A 13,572-nucleotide genomic window follows, 5' to 3' on the forward strand; every position below is an offset into this window, starting at 1 on the left:
TTTAGATGATGTGAGACTTTGGGTGGCTGAAACATGAATGAACCATGTTCTTTTATCAGGAAACCCCTCAGTTTATTCACTATTAGTTCCATTTCTTAATGCCATCGGCAAGACGGTTGTTTAATAATTTTAATATCAAGTATTGGTCTCTCCTTAGACCTTGCACATAATTAGATCACGCCATACACATGGTAGTTTGGGAAACTTAAAAATAAATGCATACCAATCTAGATCTATGCGATGATTATCTTATACATATCTAAATTCTTTGTCCTTGAAACGAAGTGTGCTTACTTGGCATTCATTTCACATACATCCTAAACCAGAGCGTAAACAAAGTCATAATAAATAAAAACATGTACACACTTTCATATTTCTGCAAGAGGCAGCTTTGTTTCAGCAGGAGCAAAGCTACTATCCCAGAGTAGTCACAGTTTCACTGGCTCTGTCAAAGTCTTTCGTCAGTCTCAGGTCTGGCCAGTGGCCGTGTCCTTTCGTGGAGCGCTTAAACGCTCCCTTTGTTTCCCAGTCTGTGATGCTGGTCTGCCTCCACGTGGCAACAGTGGGGACTGCATATTCTCCTTGTCAGTGAGCTGGGAGAGGAGAATGTCCACACTCTCTTCTAAAACCCCACTCAGAACCTTCTGCTCCTCCTGAGAGAAGCGGCCCAGAACATGCCGGTCCACTGATGTTTTACCTGATGGTCTGCCAATCCCAACACGCAGTCTGGGCATCACCTGGGGGGCACAAGAATAGAATAGTACTATATTGTCTGTCTTTTTGCTCTGCTCCCAACCCGTCCAGACAACAGTTCCCTTTGACAGACATGACATTTCTCTGGATTCTCTAGCACTTTCCACAAATTTGTCAAAGGGAACAGTCATCTCTCAATTCCTCCCAATGTGGGAAGGGAGAGTATTTGCCTGTGTGGAAAGTTACTTACATCAGTCTGCAGACACTCAACACAGGACCGCACACCATTGTGACCCCTGTCAATCAACAACATATAGAATGAGCACAAAGTTGGGAAGATCACATTGTTGTCAGATAGCGTCATTAGTCATGCTGATAACTGTCTGGGAATCAACTCACCTGGCGCTCCCTCCTTGTTTCATAGCAAGCTTTCCAAGAGGCTTATCCAACTCATCATGAACCAGCAGTATGTGCTCAGGCTTGATGCTGTATTTAACCGCTTGATTCAAGGTAATTAAAAACAAAATATCATTAACAATGATATCATTAATATCATCAAATATCATTAAAAAAAACAGGAAAGCAAAGGCTAGCTTTTTCAAACAGAAATTTGCATCCTGTAGCACAAACTCCAAAAAGTTCTGGGACACTAAAGTCTATGGAGAATAAGAGCACCTCCTCCCAGCTGCCCACTGCACTGAGGCTAGGAAACACTGTCACCACTGATAAATCTGCAATAATTGAGAATTTCAATAAGCATTTTTCTACGGCTGGCCATACTTTCCACCTGGCTACCCCTACCCCGGTCAACAGCCCTGCGCACCCCACAGCAACTTGTCCAAGCCTCTCCCATTTCTCCTTCACCCAAATCCAGATAGCTGATGTTCTGAAAGAGCTGCAAAATCTGGACCCCTACAAATCAGCCGGGTTAGACAATCTGGACCCTCTCTTTCAAAAATTATCCGCAGAAATTGTTGCAACCCCTATTACGAGCCTGTTCAACCTCTCTTTCGTATCGTCTGAGATCCTCAAAGATTGGAAAGCTGCCGCGGTCATCCCACTCTTCAAAGGGGAGACACTCTAGACCCAAACTGCTACAGACCTATATCTATCCTACCCTGCCTTTCTAAATTCTTCAAAAGCCAAGTTAACAAAGAGATCACCGACCATTTCGAATCCCACCGTACCTTCTCCGCTATGCAATCTGGTTTCCGAGCTGGTCATGGGTGCACCTCAGCCACGCTCAAGGTCCTAAAAACGATATCATAACCGCCATCGATAAGAGACAATACTGTGCAGCTGTATTCATCGACCTGGCCAAGGCTTTCGACTCTCGTCAATCACCACATTCTTATCGGCAGACTCAACAGCCTTGGTTTCTCAAATGACTGCCTCACCTGGTTCACAAACTACTTATCAGACAGAGTTCAGTGTGTCAAATCGGAGGGTCTGTTGTCCGGGCCTCTGGCAGTCTCTATGGGGGTGCCACAGGGTTCAATCCTCAAGCCGACTCTCTTCTCTGTATACATCAATGATGACGCTCTTGCTGCTGGTGATTCTCTGATCCACCTCTACGCAGACGAAACCATTCTGTATACTTCTGGCCCTTCTTTGGAGACTGTGTTAACTAACCTCCAGACGGGCTTCAATGCCATACAACTCTCCTTCCGTGGCCTCCAACTGCTCTTAAATGCAAGTAAAACTAAATGAATGCTCTTCAACCGATTGCTGCCCACACCTGCTCGCCCGTCCAGCATCACTACTCTGGACGGTTCTGACTTAGAATATGTGGACAACTACAAATACCTAGGTGTCTGGTTAGACTGTAAACTCTCCTTCCAGACTCACATTAAGCATCTCCAATCCAAAATTAAATCTAGAATCGGCTTCCTATTTCACAACAAAGCATTCTTCACTCATGCTGCCAAACATACCCTCATAAAACTGACTATCCTACCGATCCTTGACTTCGGCGATGTCATTTACAAAATATCCTCCAACACTCTACTCAGCAAATTAGATGCAGTCTATCACAGTGCCATCCATTCTGTCTCCAAAGCCCCATATACTACCCACCACTGCGACCTGTATGCTCTCGTTGGCTGGCCCTCGCTTCATATTCTTCGCCAAACCCACTGGCTCCAGGTCATCTACAAGTCTCTGCTAGGTAAAAGCCCCGCATTATCTCAGCTCACTGGTCACTGTAGCAGCACCCACCCGTAGCACGCGCTCCAGCAGGTATATTTCACTGGTCACCCTCAAAGCCAATTCCTCCTTCGGCCACCTTTCCTTCCAGTTCTCTGCTGCCAATGACTGGAATGAACTGGAAAAAAATCCCTGAAGCTGGAGACTCATATTTCCCTCACTAGCTTTAAGCACCAGTTGTCAGAGCAGCTCACATATCACTGCACCTGTACATAGCCCATCTGTAAATAGCCCATCCAACTACCTCATCCCCATACTGTTATTTTTATTTTGCTCCTTTGCAGCCCAGTATCTCTACTTGCACACTCATCTTCTGCACATTTATCACTCCAGTGTTTAATTGCTAAATTGTAATTATTTAGCCACTATGGCCTATTCATTGCCTTTACCTCCCTTATCCTACCTCATTTGCACACACTGTATATAGACTTTTAGACTGTTATTCCATGTGTAACTGTGTTGTTGTTTGTGTCGCACTGCTTTGCTTTATCGTGGCCAGGTCGCAGTTGTAAATGAGAACATGTTTACAACTAGCCTACCTGGTCAAATAAAGGTGAAATAAAATAAATAAATAAAACAAATTCATAGTACACAAAGCCTACTTTTGTACTAATTCCTCAGTCAAAACTCAAAATGCATAAAATGTAAAAAACATCAAGAAGACAAGATTCCTCACCTGCTTTGGCCACGGATACACCGTTTATGTTCATCAGTAGTCGTGGTCGAAGAAGCACGATTTGGGTGTCCTGGATGTCAGATACGATGACCTCACCGGACACATGCCTATCACCACGCCAGCTATCAGCTACCCCAAGCCGGGAAGCAAGTGCTTCCAGTACTGCCATGCCTACGCTGTGGCGTGAACTGTTCATTCCAGGGTTTCCCAGTCCCACAACCTGCACAACAACAATAAATACATATTTTCCATCTTTGCATATTATATTTCTCTAAATGCCATTGGTGAGCACAGTGGTTCTCCTCCCACAAGAACATACTGATTTGTGTCATGTTAGTCACACATTTTTAACTAACAATAACAAAGTCTTGTTTCAAATATATGATCAAAATTAGTTTTTGGCTCATAATTGTGCCAGGGAGCCTTGTTTTTGGAGCTCTTCATGTCTAACTTATAATTATGAAGAATAAAATGTAGAAGCCCCAGGTAGCCTACATTGCTGCTACCCCACGTAGCAAACTTTAAAGACATATAACCCGCCTGCGAGAATCCCTTGATGTGTCCTAATACATGTGCATAAAATTCAGCAAAATGGACAGCGTGAACTAAATCAAAGGACTGATCGCAGGCGAAGCGAGCCCTTCATCACGGCTTATTGTGAAATAGACACGTTGGCCTTAGGAAGTTTCTGATGACTCCACCAACGCAGTGGAGCGGAGACCAGGCTTTGTGGAATCTAGCTCTGACTACATCAATTCGCCCAAGGTCAGTACTTCAAAAACTGTAAATTATGAAACCCCCTGTCTTGTACTTGTTTGTCCTTTGTAGTTGAATGCTTTTCTTTGTTTGCTGAAATCCATACTTTTTCAATAAACATGAATCAAATACAACCAACGACTGTTTCCCTGCTGAGATTCAATTGGCACATTCGAATTAGAGCTGATTTTCCATCTTAGAGCAGTGAACAAAGAGTTGGTGGTTGCATTTGGTTAACGTTTATTGAAAAATTATGGATTTCAGCAAACAAAAAAAGGCACCCAACTACAGAGGACAAACACACGTACAAGGTAGGCGTTACATTAAAAAAATTGAAGTATTGACCTTGGGTGTATCGATGTAGTCGGAGCCAGATTCCAAAGCCTGGTATCTGCTCCACTCCGTTGGTGGAGTCATCAGAAACTTTCTTCATCAAACCAACTTTTATTTGTCACATACACATGGTTAGCAGATGTTAATGAAAGTGTAGCGAAATGCTTGTGCTTCTCGTTCCGACCTTGCAGTAATATCTAACAAGTAATCTAACCAAAAAATTTGACAACAACTACCTTATACACACAAAAAGGTGTAAAGGAATCAATAAGAATATGTACATAAAAATATATTAATGAGCGATGGCCGAACGGCATAGGCAAGATGCAGTAGACGGTATAGAGTACAGTATATACATATGAGATGAGTAATGTATGGTATGTAAACATTATATAAAGTGGCATTGTTTAAAGTGGCTAGTGATACATTTATTACATCCATTTTTTCATTATTAAAGTGGCTAGAGTTGAGTCAGTATGTTGGCAGCAGCCACTCAATGTTAGTGATGGCTGTTTAACAGTCTCTCGGTCCCCGCTTTGATGCACCTGTACTGGCCTCGCCTTCTAAGTGATAGCGGGGTGAACAGGCAGTGGCTCGTGTGGTTGTTTTCCTTGATGATCTGTTTGGCCTTCCTGTGACATCGGGTGGTGTAGGTGTCCTGACGGGCAGGTAGTTAGCCCCTGGTGATGCATTGTGCAGACCTACCTTCTGGAGAGCTTTACGGTTGTGGGCGGAGCAGTTGCCGTACTAGGCGGTGATACAGCTCGACAGGATGCTCTCGATTGTGCATCTGAAAAAGTTTGTGAGTGTTTTTGGTGACAAGCCAAATTTCTTCAGCCTCCTGAGGTTGAAGAGGCGCTGCTGCGCCTTCTTCACCATGCTGTCTGTGTGGGTGGACCATTTCAGTTTGTCCGTGATGTGTACGCCGAGGAACTTAAAACTTTCCACTTTCTCCTCTACTGTCCCGTCGATGTGGATAGGGGGCTGCTCCCTCTGCTGTTTGCTGTAGTCCACGATCATCTCCTTTGTTTTGTTGACATTGAGTGTGAGGTTATTTTCCTGACACCACACTCCAAGGGCCCTCACCTCCTCCCTGTAGGCCGTCTCGTCGTTGTTGGTAATCAAGCCTACCACTGTAGTGTTGTCTGCAAACTTGATGATTGAGTTGGAGGCGTGCATGGCCAAGCAGTCATGGGTGAACAGGGAGTACAGGAGAGGGCTGAGAACGCACCCTTGTGTGGCCCCAGTGTTGAGGATCAGCGGGGTGGAGATGTTGTTACCTACCCTCATCACCTGGGGGCGGCCCGTCAGAAAGTCCAGGACCCAGTTGCACAGGGCGGGGTCGATACCCAGGGTCTCGAGCTTAATGACGAGTTTGGAGGGTACTATGGTGTTAAATGCTGAGCTGTAGTCGATGAACAGCATTCTTACATAGGTATTCCTCTTGTCCAGATGGGTTAGGGCAGTGTGCAGTGTGATTGCGTCGTCTATGGACCTATTGGGGGTGGTAAGCAAATTGGAGTGGGTCTAGGGTGTCAGGTAGGGTGGAGGTGATATGTTCCTTGATTAGTCTCTCAAAGCACTTCATGATGACAGAAGTGAGTGCTACGGGGCGATAGTCATTTACCTCAGTTACCTTAGCTTTCTTGGGAACAGGAACAATGGTGGCCCTCTTGAAGCATGTGGGAACAGCAGACTGGGGATAAGGATTGATTGAATATGTCCGTAAACACACCAGCCAGCTGGTCTGCGCATGCTCTGAGGACGCGGATGGGGATGCCGTCTGGGATGGCAGCCTTACGAGGGTTAACACGTTTAAATGTTTTACTCACATTGGCTGCAGTGACGGAGAGCCCGCAGGTTTTGGTAGCAAGCCTTGTCAGTGGCACTGTATTGTCCTCAAAGCGAGCAAAGAAGTTGTTTAGTTTGTCATCGTGGTCCGCGACGGGGCAGGTTTTCCTTCTGTAGTCCGTGATTGACTGTAGACCCTGCCACATACCTCTCGTGTCTGAGCCGTTGAATTGTGACTCTACTTTGTCTCTACACTGACGTTTAGCTTGTTTGATTGCCCTGCGGAGGGAATAGCTACACTGTTTGTATTCGGTCATGTTTCCGGTCACCTTGCACTGATTAAAAGCAGTGGAGTGGAGTTTAGTCCGCTACATAAGACTATGACTCATTCTAAATTCGTGACAGGTCACGTAAAAAGTCCACTTTTTTTTTCCAAAGCACAACGGCCACAAAAAGGTCCAATGCACCGGTTGTAGAGTTGTGGCTGCAGAAAGGCCTGTTGAAAGACTCTGCCATGCTTTTGCCATTGTTCCCATTCTCCTTCCCCATAATTTACACTGTGAACTTATAGAAGATTTATTTTCTGTATTGCAATAGCCTGCTTTCAAACTGATCGGTATTCCTCTACACGCCTAGTCGTTATCAATAACTAACATAACTTGTATGCCTAAAACAATCTATTATCCATCTAATAATAAAAACAGAAATTCATCAAAGTTAGTTAAAAGCCATTTATTTTATTTTTTTATACTTTTGCCTAGTGAGCTTTGCAGCCCAAAAGACACTCATACCTAGGAAGGTGATGGCTACAGTAGTCGACTAAGGGACCTAAAGTCTCCTCATGTGCCTGACAGCCAGTGGCTCTACGCCTCCTGCGGACTGGGCATGATTATTGTTATAACCACTGAGTGGCTGGACCTGCGCTTTTATAGGCTTTACCGTGGAAACAAACATTTTATAAATGGCATTGACATGATGCATAAAAATATATAAAACGTATCGATAAGTGTTATTTTAATATATATATATAGGGGGTAGATCAGCTTTAATAGTGCAGATAGATTGTATCAAAGTAATTATCTGCAACATTTCTAATCCCCCATATATTTTTTTGGTATATATACAGTACCAGTCAAAAGTTTGGACACACCTACTCATTCAAAGGTTTTTCTTTATTTTTACTATTTTCTACATTGTAGAATAATAGTGAAGACATGAAAACTATGAAATAACACATGGAATCATGTAGTAACCAAAAAAGTCTTAATTAAACAAATCAAAATATATTTTATATTTGAGATTCTTCAAAGTTGCCAACCTTTGCCTTGGCTGACAGCCGTGGTATATCAGACAAAAATGCATTTTTACTGCTCTAATTACAGTGGTAACAAGTTTATAATAGCAATAAGGCACCTCAGGGGTTTGTGGTATATGGTTAAGAATAGCCCTTAGTGGTGGTATATAGTCCATATACAATATATGTTTCTAAACACTTCTACTCCCATTAATATGGATGCTACCATGATTATGGATAGTCCTGAATAATGATGAGTGAGAAAGTTACAGATGCACAAATATCATACCCTCAAGACATGCTAACATTTCACTATTACAATAAAAAGGGGAGGTTAGCATTTTTTTTGGGGGGGGGAGACGATATTTATGCCTCTAACTTTCTCACTCATCATTATGCACAATTCATTTAGGATAATCCCTATTAATGGTAGCATCCACATGAATGTAGAAGTGTTTAGAATCATATTCTATTCTTATTTATAATAAAAGTGACTCCAAAATGACAATACCTCACTTACCATTCATTTCTATTGGGCACAAAATAATCTGAAACACAACCAAAACAAACAGCAAATGCATCCAACTAGTTTGTAGTCACAAGCTTGATGTAATCATTGTGTGCTATGAATGGGACCAAATACAAAACTTTTGACTACTTAACTACGCATAAGTGAATTTGTCCCAATACTTTTGGTCCCCTAAAACGGGGGACTATGTACATAATGTGCTGTAATTTCTAAACGATTCACCCGATACGGATGAAAATAACCTCAAATTAAAGCTGACGGTCTGCACTTTAGTCAATGTATCATTTAAAATCCAAAGTGCTGGAGTACAGAGCAAAGAGAAAACTAAAATGATCCATATCCCAATACTTTTGGAGCTCACTGTAGCTCTGGGTTTAATCATTGATGAGATTCTATTATCTGGCCCAGGTTACCCGGGTGGGAGGACTTTACACTGGGTGAAAAGTGATTGCATTCACTTTGATACTGGTCTGCCTCCCTGGCATGAGCCAGGTGCCCTGTTCAAATCCCACGGTGAAGTCGGCTCAAAACAAGTGAGTTAGCCTATGCTAGATTAAGCACGTGGAGTAATGAGTATGATTCTGTTTTCACATGCAAAAGTGATTACTTTTGATAAAAATGCTTTATCTGCCTTCCCAATGAAAAATAATTTAAAATTCTAACATCTATTTTATGGAAAAGAGATGTATGTTTCTGGACGATGCACCATGCTACATTGTTGACAACTTGATTTCAAAAGGGCGCTCCTCCCTCACCAATTTTGTCCGTCACGTCACAGGCCGGTGCACCGTAGCTCAGGTTAATATTGACAATCATTGACAATCATTGACAATAACACACAGGAGCAAATTTTTTGTATTTCACTTTTATAACGTAAAAACATAGATACAGTTTGTCAAATGTACGACAAACGTTTAAAATGTTAGCGTTTTAGCTAACCTTAACCTAATTATCCGAACCTGCTACATTAATTCTCCTAACCTGCTTGAAAAGTCCATACTGACAAACTGTATCCAATCTAGTCAAAACAGTGTCTGCAGTGTACTGACTACAACATATGTGGGTAGAAATAGTTTTTCTTTAATAATTCACTTACCAGTCTCCGGCGAGAATTTGTGTGGACTCCAGCTTCACTGCCCATCATTGGTCCAACGGGTCCAGTCAGCAAAGCTCGATTTATCAGTTTTAATAAAAGTCGTCTCATTGTGACAAAGTTCAGCAGAGTCTTGAAAAACGGTGACACACAAAGCCAAAGTTTAGACCTACCAACAACAGTGACGTTTCCCAGGCTTTAATGTCTATTGACGTTTCTCATAAGCACAGAAAAGGCAACGTTACAAACACTTTTACGTTCATAACTTCATGTTCTCTTGCAGTGACATTGTGAGTAGCCTAGTGTCAAAAGCCTACTGTCTGTGACCACCATCAATAGCTTAGATCCAATAACGTACTCCTGACGTTTCAGTTCAGTAATAAACGAATATATTTCAAATGTCTATAGTTTAAATATCTCGCTATAAAATTAAGAACACAAAAGAAGAAACATTGGAAAGGGATATCTATAGAGTTCTCTTGGTAAAACAAACCTGCCGTACCATGCAACTTTGACATTAATCAAAGAGACTGGTGGACAGAAAACTGAGAGGGTTCATTGTGATCAACTTCTGATCTTTTCAACCGTACCGCCACCTAGCTTGGAGGTTTATAAATTCACTTACGGTGTCTTCAGAAACTATTCACACCCTTGACTTTTGCCACATTTTGTGGTGTTACAGCCTGAATTTAAAATGGATTAAATGTAGATTTTTTAAAATGATCTCCACACAACACCCCATTAGTCAAAGTGGAAAATGTGTTTCGAAATGTTTACAAATTAATTAAAATGAAAAGCTGAAATGCCTTGTGTCAATAAGTATTCAAGCCTAGATGAGTTCAGGAGTAAACATGTGCTTAACAAGTCACGTAATAACTTGCAAGGACTCACTCTGTAAGCAATAATAGTGTTTAACAGGATTTGTAAATGACTACCCCATCTCTGTACCCTACACATACAATTATCTGTAAGGTCCCTCAGTCGAGCAGAGAACTTATGGCACAGATTCAACCACAAAGACCAGGGAGGTTTCCAATGGTTCGCAAAGAAGGGAACCTATTGGTAGATTAGCATGCTGCAGTTATTAATTACACTTTGGATGGTGTATCAACACTAACTCAGTTGCAGGAGGAGAAGGAAACCGTTCATGCATATCACCATGAGGCCAATGGTGATTTTAAAACAGTTACAGAGTTTAATGGCTCTGATAGGAAATAACTGAGGATGGATCAACAGCACTGTAGTTACTCCACAATACTAATCTAAATAACAGAGTGAAAAGAAGGAAGCCTGTACACAATAAAAAATATTCCAAAACATGCATCCTGTTTGCAATTAGGCACTGAAGTAATACTGGAAGAAAAGTGGCAAAGAAAGGATAATTTTGTCTTGAATACAAAGCATTATGTTTGGGGCAAACACAACACAAACATCACTGAGCACCACTCCTCATATTTTCAAGCATGGCGGTGGCTGCATCATGTTCTGGGTATGCTTGTCATCGGCAAGGACTAGGCAGTTTTTAAGGATAAAAATAAACAGAATAGTCTGCTTTCCAACAGACACTGGGAGACAAATTCACTTTTCAGCAGGACAATTACCTAAAACACAAGGCCAAATATACTCAGGAGTTGCTTACAAAGATAACATTGAATGTTCCTAACTGGCATAGCTACAGTTTTTACTTAAATCGACTTGAAAATCTATAGCAAGACTTGAAAATGGCTGTCTAGCAATGATCAACAACCAACTTGACAGAGATTGACACATTTTTAAAGAATAATTGCCAAATATTGTACAATCCAGGTGTGCAAAGCTCTTAGAGACTTCACACATCTAGAATCTGTCTCAGTAGTCTGTCACATCAGGGTAGCAGGGGATGGCATCAGGGACAGGCTGGCATCTCTCTACGGCAGCATCAATGTCATTGGCTGTCATGGTGGTGGAACTGTTGTGGCTTTCCCTGACGATGTCCCAGGTCTTCTCAACAGTACTGGTCTTCTCCAGAAAGACCGTCTTCTATACACTGCTGCACTCCAGGTTGGTGACCCTGACGAACTGCAAGGCCTTAAGAGGGTGGTTGAACAGCTCGATCTGGTCGTTGGCCTACTCCAGGTGAGAGATGTGCTGGCTGTAGGCGTCTGTGTTGAAGGCCATGACCTGGTAGCTCTTGTACCAGTAGTCATCACCCTCCAAGGGCAGGAAGAAGGCTTTATGTTGGGTCACAACCTTTCTCAACGCCTGGGCAGGTCTTGACAGTATGATGAGGGACAGCACCGTATTCCTCCTCGATCCACTCCACAAACTCAAAGTTGTCCATGTTGACCAGTACTTCGAACTTGGAGGATGAATACTCCAAGGTCGAACACCACCATAGTCCCTGTGCCCAAGAACAATAAGGTAACCTGCCTAAATGACTACTGACCCGTAGCACTCACGTCTGTAGCCATGAAGTGCTTTGAAAGGCTGGTCATGGCTCACATCAACACCATTATCCCAGAAACCTTAGGCCCACTCCAATTTGCATACTGCACCAACAGAGCCACAGATGATGCAATTCCTATTGCACTCCACACTACTGTCGTGTCTTTGACTATGCCAGATTGATTGCTATGACATGCTATTCTATAAAATAATTTATCCGTAATTAATATTACCTGATTGAACTAATCATGTAAATATTAATTAACTAGAGAGGGACACCGCGAAATAATATTTATAGAGCTGTTATCTTTCGAATAAACTCTTAAAGATTTAGTAATATTTTACTAAATAGCCGTCACATTAATCGTCATTTTATTCAGTCTCATCTGAAAGTTGTAAGTCCTTGATTATCTGCAAGAATCCTGGCTAACAAGTTGAATCAGCAATACAAAATTGGGTTTAATTATTTATTTACTAAATACCTAACTAATCACACAGAATCACACATATACAATTAAATCATAACTTGATCACAAATTACGTCATACAGAAAACGTCCCTAGCGGGCGGAATAGATATGACAGCTTGTTACACAAAGGGAAGGGGCGGGATTTTAGTGAAAGAGCGGGAGATTCGGAACAGGGCAAAAGCTGTGCTCTCGTAAATATAGTATCTTATGCATTCTAAATTACCGCCCATTTGACAAGGAAAATGCAATACATATTTACTCTGAGCTGCGCTTCAGTAGGTTGGTGGTAGATGGAAGGCCGTATCGACAACCCGAGTCCTCTGTCCTTTGGAGAACGTCTCTGGTAGTCACGGGAGACGTTGTAGTAACGTTGTGGGTAGTAGACGGGATACTCGGACTGTCCTTCCTAACCTGCGTTTGTAGCAGCTGTTGCCAACTCAACGGCTAGGAGATATCACTTCTGTAGTGAACACGAGTTCAAAGTTCATACCATTCACAATCAAAGTCCATGCTGATGTTGGCCTAGTTCTGTAGTTATTGTCTGAACCATCTTGACATCGGATCGTCATCCAAAATGTACCCGGAACAGGAAGTTACATTTTTGTCACTGGCTTTATATAGTGGAGGAAGAGAGGTGTGTCTGAAAAGTTTCTAACCCATGCCTCTTCACAGGGGCGGGCCACTGGTTGAGCTGAGGAAAACTTATGAAAGCACAGATCTCTCATTTGGAAGCTAAATTTACATTTAATCTCTTCACAAATAATCTCATATTCAAACATTTGAATTAAACAACAATTCCATGTGAATCCGATACCTCTGACATTTATACTTTCCACAGTAGAGTTTGTCATTCTATCATTGATGAGAATGTGTCAGAGGGCAACCGAACTGACATAATATACCTTAAATACCACCGCATATGTTCAGTTGGTTGGATTATCAGAATATAGTTCATTTCCCCCAACTTCTGATGTTACCCAGAATCTCTATGTTAACCCATGGGTTTCCTTATGTCACATCAGTTATAGTGGGGGGAGAGAAAAAGGGGGAAAGAGGTATTTATGACTGTCGTAAACCTACCCCCAACCCAACGTCATGACACTACCCTTACACACCTGGACAAAAGGAACACATATGTGAGAATGCTATTCATTGACTACAACTCAGCATTCAACACCATAGTGCTCTCAAAGTTCATCACTAAGCTAAGGACCCTGGGACTAAAAATCTCCCTCTGCAACTGGATCCTGGACTTCCAGACGGGCCGCCCCGTCATGGTAAGGGTAGATAACAACACATCCGCAACGCT

At 42.2% G+C, this 13,572-nt stretch overlaps 2 protein-coding genes across 4 annotated transcripts in view; one reads left to right on the forward strand and one right to left on the reverse strand.

Annotated features, from left to right (window-relative positions):
• LOC139545613 (probable peptidyl-tRNA hydrolase) lies at positions 1-9,958 on the reverse strand. Of its 2 annotated transcripts, none has more exons than XM_071353579.1 (6): positions 9,873-9,958; positions 9,374-9,502; positions 3,575-3,794; positions 1,093-1,192; positions 944-989; positions 1-737 (listed from the first exon to the last, which is right to left on the reverse strand). In XM_071353579.1, the coding sequence occupies exons 1-6, from the start codon at positions 9,873-9,875 to the stop codon at positions 468-470; spliced, it is 768 nt and encodes a 255-aa protein (XP_071209680.1). In that variant the 5' UTR covers positions 9,876-9,958; the 3' UTR covers positions 1-467. The 2 variants fall into 2 exon arrangements, with proteins under 2 accessions (XP_071209680.1, XP_071209679.1); XM_071353578.1 differs by having other exon boundaries at positions 9,864-9,952.
• LOC139545612 (natterin-3-like) overlaps positions 8,751-13,572 on the forward strand; it is a 21,963-nt gene continuing 17,141 nt past the window's right edge. Inside the window, exon 1 of one of the 2 annotated variants that reach the window (XM_071353575.1) lies at positions 8,751-8,810. The gene's annotated coding sequence lies outside the window, so the exon portion shown is untranslated. Of the gene's footprint in view, positions 8,811-11,382; positions 11,486-13,572 lie in introns of those variants that run through there. The other variant, XM_071353576.1, reaches the window with a different exon arrangement.

This window comes from Salvelinus alpinus, chromosome 19 (genome assembly GCF_045679555.1).
Source record: "Salvelinus alpinus chromosome 19, SLU_Salpinus.1, whole genome shotgun sequence".
NCBI lineage: Eukaryota > Metazoa > Chordata > Actinopteri > Salmoniformes > Salmonidae > Salvelinus > Salvelinus alpinus.

Excerpts from the sequence above, each read along its gene's own strand:
- LOC139545613 (XM_071353578.1), bottom strand. Across the intron at positions 3,795-9,373 it reads CAAATTCTCGCCGGAGACTG|GTTGTGGGACTGGGAAACCC; the intron begins GTAAGTGAATTA and ends GTTGTTGTGCAG. Across the intron at positions 990-1,092 it reads AAACAAGGAGGGAGCGCCAG|GGGTCACAATGGTGTGCGGT; the intron begins GTGAGTTGATTC and ends GTTGATTGACAG.